At 35.0% G+C, this 7,702-nt stretch overlaps 1 protein-coding gene and 1 pseudogene across 1 annotated transcript; one reads left to right on the forward strand and one right to left on the reverse strand.

Moving 5' to 3' along the window:
* Positions 1-517: 517 nt before the first annotated feature.
* On the forward strand, positions 518-638 carry LOC132315224 (5S ribosomal RNA; annotated as a pseudogene).
* Positions 639-1,353: 715 nt separating this feature from the next.
* LOC132313082 (nuclear transcription factor Y subunit B-1-like) lies at positions 1,354-4,880 on the reverse strand. Its single transcript, XM_059811727.1, has 6 exons — positions 4,153-4,880; positions 3,909-4,038; positions 3,756-3,794; positions 1,830-1,956; positions 1,677-1,744; positions 1,354-1,535 (listed from the first exon to the last, which is right to left on the reverse strand). The coding sequence occupies exons 1-6, from the start codon at positions 4,365-4,367 to the stop codon at positions 1,482-1,484; spliced, it is 633 nt and encodes a 210-aa protein (XP_059667710.1). The 5' UTR covers positions 4,368-4,880; the 3' UTR covers positions 1,354-1,481.
* Positions 4,881-7,702: the final 2,822 nt, after the last annotated feature.

Consider the following 7,702-nt stretch of genomic DNA (forward strand, 5'->3'; position numbering starts at 1 on the left):
TCAGAAGTGACACTCTAACACATCCATACAAGAATTAGAGAGCTCAATCACTGCCCCAAGCTCCCAACCATGAACCTACCTCCTAAACCATCCCACTGTCAGTATTTCTACGGTAGCAAAACACAGTTGCTACCTCATCCACCTTATATAAATTACAATATCATCCCCTAAAGCAACATCACTGCACCATCGAACCCCAAGGGGTTGACTCGGGTGGGTAAGAACTTGGCTCTTGTGCCTCAGGAAACATCAGGTCTAAGTTTCAAATCCCCTTGGGTGAAAACAATTCCTTGAGGGGGGGGGGGGGGGGGGGGGGGGGGGGGGGGGGGGTGGGGTTGTGTACCAACTAGAGGGAACAAAAAAAACCCATCACTGCACCATCTATTATGTCAAAATCACACCAAATTACCTATTCCAGTAAGAGGCATTCAGTTTTGAATAAATCAACTCACCAAAGTGGTTGAATTCTCTCTCATCTCATCACTGACAGTGGAATGGTGATGATGGACATAAAGTTGGGTGCGATCATCATACCAGCACTAATGCACCAGATCCCATCAGAACTCTGCATCTAAGCGTGCTTGGGCGAGAGTAGGACTAGGACGGATGACCCTTCGGAAGTGCTCGTGTTGCCCCCCTTTTGTCTAGTTTTTTAATTATCGAAGAAAAAAAGATAATGGACATAGAGTATAAAAGGACCCTTGACAAATCAGAGTTAACCTAACACCCTTCGGTAGATATTGTTTTTCCCACCCAGCAAATCTTCTTTCAAATGTTTCCACAACAAAGTCCAACACAACTTCACCTCTCAAGTACAAAGTCAACTTAAGGTGTTAGAACATGATGCAAGTCATGATAGAATCCACTGGCTCCAAAAGCCTAAGTCTCAAAACAGGAAAACAATCTTAGCTGAAATACAAGGTAACAGAACTTCGACACAACAATCCTGAAACAATCCTGTCATGATGAATGACCTATCCCTAATTGAATTGTAGTCTTTATAAGCATAGTTTCTTATCATATTTTTGGTAATGGATACAAAAAAAAATTATTTTTGGTAATGGATATTAGCGTGCAAAACCTCGTGATTTCTAACTCAAATGAGAGTTACAGGTATAGACCATATGTTCCTGGTACACTTTTATCCTACAAATCTACAGATCTGTCCCTAGAAGTAGCTAGAACAAAAAGAAGGTCCACAACATTACTGGTCTCACCAAAGATTCACTAAAAAAATAATATCAGCATCAGGAACAAACAAAATTTTAAATTTTATTGCAACATGCTCTTTAATTCAATCAAAACCAGAAAACGAGGAAAATTGTAAATGTATAAAGAAGGGCCTTACTCAGGATCCAGATACCCAACAGTGCCTCGAACCATGCTTGACACATGGGAGGCTCCATCTACAGCAAGTTTTGAGAGACCAAAATCTGAAACCATTGCTCTCAAGTTTCTGTCAAGTAGTATATTGCTAATCTTTAAATCCCTATGGATGATGGATGGAACACAGCCTGTATGAAGGTACTCAATCCCTGAAACAAATTTGAGAACAAAAGAATCCAACTAAATCCTCTGAAGTAAGATTTTTTTTTCCTTAACGGATCCCTCCACCCACACACCCAGAGAGAAAGGATAAAGGGGGAAAAAAAAAAATCATTGGTAGGCTTACAAACCTTTGCAGCATCTTCAGCAATCTCAAGGCGCTTCATCCAACTGATACTTTGCTCACGTGTTAAGGGTCCTACCAAGATTTATATAATTGTAAGCAAAGACCAAACTGAATTCCTTTCAGCTCTGAAAAGGAGAAAATAGGGAAAACAGCTTACCATAAAGATGTTCCTTGAGAGTTCCATTATGCATGAACTCATAAACAAGGATACTTTTTCCTTCTTCTTGACAATACCCAAGAAATTGTACCAGGTTTCTGTGATGTATCCTTGAAAGAAGACTCACCTAGGTAATATAAAAGTATATCTCAGTTCAGAAGGACTAGCTTTCCTAAATGTAAGTACAAGAAATTCCATCTGATACAGCAGTAACCTTAATCACTTAATTACCGAAAAAAAATTAAATAAATAAATAAAAAGAAAAAAGACCCCTTTACTTGTGGGTTTTGAAAACTTAAATCCTTGAGAACTAAACTGGTGCTGTTCATGATGGTTATATTTGTAGGATTAATTATGATTTGTGACGCAAAAACCTGATATTTGGACACCTCATATAAATCCTAAAACCTTGTACCAATTTGGGTACACCAGTGCAAGGAATCATAACAAGCAGGTATATATATTATCTGTATCTAAGAATAATTGAAATTTTCAGCTGATCAGTTTCAAAGTAAGATCAATCATGCACATCTTAAGAGGGAAGAAAACAGTTTGATAGGCGCCCAACACACAAAAGTAACACATTGACGTTTGAATTACACTGCTTTACCACATTCTTGGTCCCCAACAAACACACACCTAAAACCAAGGAAAGTCGTGGAATTTGATTCAGACATTTCCTCTTCAAACAATTTCCACCAAACAAAGGAAAGGAACTTTTCCACCCTATTCATGACCAACGGTACTCATCAAGATTTGTTAGCTCATTAGGTTAAAATATTATTTAATAAAAAGAAAAAATGCTCAATAATACCTTTAAAACCTTTTAGAACCCACCATGGCACATCACTAAGGAAAGCCAAAACAAGAAGTATAAAAGAACAAAGATGAAGCATACAAATTTCTTAATAAGTTGATCAAGTTTTTTGTATGACATGAAGAAACAGAAAAGTAGTTTTAAATAAATCCACCAAATGTTCTGTCTGAAAGAAACCAAATCCACCAAATGTTCTGTCTGAAAGAAACCTTTAAATAAAAGCCTAAATAGAATAAAACTTGAAGATATATGAGAGCACCAAAACTACCCAAAACATTACAGTGCCTAAGAAGCTAAGATCACAACAATATTCATATTTTAAGTCATCAATTTAAACACAATATTCTCTAACAGGTATATAAATGATGACGCGGTAAAAGAAGAGATTCAAGAACAAGAGCATAATTATGATAATCTCATTCATCAAAAGCAACTAAATAGAAATACTAAATAACATCAAAATCATATGTAGTGGGTAGATATAAGAAGATCACTGAATTTGGCACAAGAGTGTAAAGGCACACACACACACTCTCTCTTATGGCGGTATCAGGTCTCTTAGAGCATTCCATAGTCTACCACTACACACACACAAAGTAATTAAAAGTCAATTCCCCATTTCCGGACTTCAGAGAAGAATTGCAAAATTTTCTTAGTCATCAATAACGGATTTGGCTTTGTTCTATGGGAGAAGACACGCCCAAACTTTATACAACTAAGGCCAACCCTAATATAGGGAAAAAATTAATTGGATGAGTCTGCATTGAGTGTCAAAATAGTTGCATTTCTGGTGAATCTTTAAAAAGCATACTAGACTCAAAGGACGCCAAAATTTTTTGCATCCCATGGATTAATTAGTGAATACTGAATTAGTGAATAGTGTATTGTGCACATTAATGCTATATTTTTCTGCATCTTAACAATATTAGATCACTTAGATATATCACATAAAGAGAGACAGAAAACATATGCAGTGTATATCAGATAAAAAAAGATATAAATAACATAAATAGGAACACACGGAGACAAAGAATGCATTTATACAAACCTTCCCCAGCAAAAAGAAAAGGCAAAATAAAAACCGTGTTAGAAAATCAACAACATTATACCTGGGCATTTGGATAAGATCGAAACACATTTTTCCGGTCCTGATGGTAGTGAACATAATCAGAGAAAGAAAAACAATAAATTGTTAGATAAAAATCATACTGTCATTAAAATTAAAGAATACTAACAAGAAAAATCACAAATCAGATATATACCTCTCTGTATCTAGACATAAACACATTCAACGGAGCAACATAATCTTCAAACCCTAGAGTCTCCATTGCCCAAAGAAGATCATCCCCGTTCATTTTCTTCCTATTATCTCTCAGGCACTTATCGCTTGCTCTTCACATTCAAACCCCATTACCAACGTCTTATTATGAACAATCAATCACGAAAAAGAAAATACATAAACAGTCCAGAAGCATATACATATATTTATGAAAGGAAATCTCATACTCGCTAGTGACGAAACGGATGAACTCCGAGACGCATCCCTGAACGGTCTCCTTAGCATGCTTGGCGATCTTCCCATTCGCGGGAATCCCCTTCTTCATGATCCGACTGATGTTCGAGATTGGCAAATAACTGTCCTGTTCGCGAACCTTCGACCTCGGGCTGTCCTCGCCGCTCTTGTGACTACCGCCGCCTGGACTCGCCAGAGAATCGGCCATCGTCGCCGAACCCAAGGTCAAAAAACCGAGCACTGCAAGACAACTTCGTCAATGGAAGCAGAAACCCTATAACTCCATCTTGAATTTTAGATTGAGGGAGCCTTTTAGATCCATTTGAGAGCCTTTTGAATATGATAATCCACTTGAGAGCCATTGGAAATGCTCTCAGAGGAGAGAGAGAGAGCTATAGCCTATAAAGAATATTCGTCTCCTCTGTGCCCTCTTCTCCAGCGTCGGATCTCTCTTCCCCTCCTCCATATCCATCGATCTTATAGGCTCCCTCCCGCCAAAATTACAAATTAAACACCACACCATCATTAAGTACAACTCTCTTCTCTCCATATACACACATTTATTTTCAGATTTGCTCACATCTGAGTCGTCTCCTCTCTGCCCTATTCTCCAGCGTCCCATCTCTGTCTTCTCCTCTGCTCCTCCATACCCATCGATCTAAAAGGCTCCCTCAATCTAAAATTCAAGATGGAGTTCTGGGGTTTCTGCTTCCATTGACGAAGTTGTCAGTGCTCGGTTTTTTGACCTAGGGTTCGGCGACGATGGCCGATTCTCTGGCGAGTCCATGCGGCGGTAGTCACAAGAGCGGCGAAGACAGCCCGAGGTCGAAGGTTCGCGAATTTGCCGATCTCGAACGTCAGTAGGATCATGAAGAAGGGGATTCCCTAGATCGTTAAAATTATTCTCAAATATAACGGCTCTTACGTGACCTCTCAAATTCAAAATATAACAAGTTGTTAAAAAAAATAACATTTTCAATTAAATGAGACATAATTGTAAAAACATAACATTCTAATTATATAATCCTTCTCAAAATATAAATTTGATATCAAAATATAACATTTTATATTAAAAATGCTCTAGTTTAACTATTTTTGTATTCTTAGTACGGTAAGAAATTTTTTTTTTTTTTTTTTTTTTTTTTTTTTTTTCTGTATACTAGAAATTTTAACTTTTAGCCAATAATTTACCAAATGAGGGTTTAAGTTTAGCCCTCCTGAATGCGTGTGATTTATTTACGAATAAAATTTATTGATTCCAAATTTATTAAATTTGAGTCATAGGAGATTCAATTTCAATCAAATGATGTAATGCTAAAAGAAAGTGTGAACTTCCATACCTAATAGATTCCAAGCTTTTGATATTAAAACCACGCTTTAAACTCCTTACTGAAATAATTCAGTTATTACCAAACAAGCGATGTATTAGTACGAGTATTTGATTCCACCTGAAACTAATATATGTTTGTGTACAGGAATAAAATGAAATCTAAGTAAGAATGAAATAAAAATAGAAATGGAATGGAATGGTCATTTTTTTTCTATGGTTTGATTGTATGTATAAAAAATGTGTAGTAATGAAATAATAATAACTATCATAGACTCTGTTTGGGAGAGCTTCCAGTAGTGAAAAGTTCTTTCATTATAATGGACTTACAAGAATCAGAAAGGAATTTGGAAATAAAAAAGGCATTTGGATGCCTTACTTTTAAAAAGTCCTTTTATCCCCAAAAGTAATTTTACTCTCATAATAATGTGTTTGGTTATAAGGTCCTTCAGCTATTAAATAACTACAAATTTACATAAATATCCTTATAATATGTACCTACATTATTAGATTTCAAACAATACTGAATCATATTAACAACTGTTTTTTTTTTTTATCCAAAAAAAAAATTGTAACACTTTAATGAATAATTAGGTAGAATACTTCTATCACTAAAAATGTTAATTATTATTTTGATAATAAATTCCAAATGAAATATAAAGTAAACATGCCCAAGATTTTAAATACTAATTTCAAATAAACAATAATTATCCAAAATAAATAAATGAAAACTTTAAAAACAATCCAAAGACATAAACGGACTAAGGCACTATTTATCTAGTCGACTGCCATATTGAATTAGCAATCCTAATGCTCATTTCTTCTTGTTGGTTCTCTGTTGCACTAGATTTCAATAGAGTGGCACGCATGTACATATCATCATTATTGTCACTGACATAACCTTCATCATCATCATGTCGTCGAAATTCGACATCAGCTATTGCTTTTTATCGGATCTAATTGTGTAGTGCCATTGATGCAATTACAATCAATCTTTATGTTGGAAATGGAAAAGAAGCCGTACATTTTAAAATTGCCCATCAAGCCTTCCAAATTTCAAGACAACATTTAATTACATTTCTAAGTGATGAATGAGCATAATTAAATAGTTCTTTATTCCTCTTAGTTGAAACTATTATCCATGGGCTGTTAGTATATTATGGGCCCATTAGATTGTTGCAATGGCAACACATTTGTATATGTGCGTGCACAAAGTACACATGCATGCCAGCATGCATACACACACTATATAGCAAACAACTATCCAAATAATGTTAATGCATTACTAGTATGAGGTGTAGCAAAACTTCTAGAGAAAATTCCTTTTGACCAACTAAAGGAAGTCCCATGCCTATGATAATAAATACTCTATAGATAGAAGAAAGAGAACAAGAAAAACAGAGAAATAAACATAAGTTTAGAGAGGGAAAGAAGGAAGAAGGGGAAGAATGTAAAGGGAGTTCGAGAAGGGGGCTGGGGTATTCCTCATCATTATTTCTTCGACTATACTATTGAAATCCATTACCGTTTCTCTGATATCCATTTAAGAATATGGAGAAACCTATCCAACAACAGAGCCTCGTACTCAACTAACTTGTTATTCATAAGTTTTCTACACTACCAAGTTTGACAAATCAATTAAATTGCACTAAACTATATACACAAGGACACATATCACCAAATTATTCAACTTCGAAACCAGAAACAAACAGAGAGTGCAATATAATTCATCACCAAATAAATCAATATATATATATTTATAAAAATCAAATGATGATAAGTAGCAAGAAAGAGGATTAATATGTTATAATACACATTCACAACATTAAATTGATTGAAAAATTCATGTATTAAATATAGGAGAAAAATAAAATTATTTAAAAGGAAAATAAAAGATTCAGAGTATATCAATTCGGTAAAACAAATGAATTGTGCTATGATGCACAAAAAATCAAGTCTAACCTGAGTCCAAGTTTTGCAAGTTATGAACGGTGTAAAGAATTTTCAGAAATTGAAAATTTTGAGAGAGATACGAAAGGTTGAAAGAGAGAAGCATGTATATATAGAGCTGTGGTATTAAGAGAACAGGAAACTTGTTGAATAGGAATGTCAGTCCTAAAATTTCCATAAGAGTTCTTAAACTTTCCAAAGGAATTTTTAAAATACAATTCAAGAATTTTTTTTTTCTTAAACTACAAAATTTACCATCTTTATTA

Source organism: Cornus florida, unplaced genomic scaffold (assembly GCF_030987335.1).
Source record: "Cornus florida cultivar Cherokee Brave unplaced genomic scaffold, ASM3098733v1 CherokeeBrave_3.0.0_Hap2_Chr06, whole genome shotgun sequence".
Classification (NCBI taxonomy): Eukaryota; Viridiplantae; Streptophyta; class Magnoliopsida; order Cornales; family Cornaceae; genus Cornus; species Cornus florida.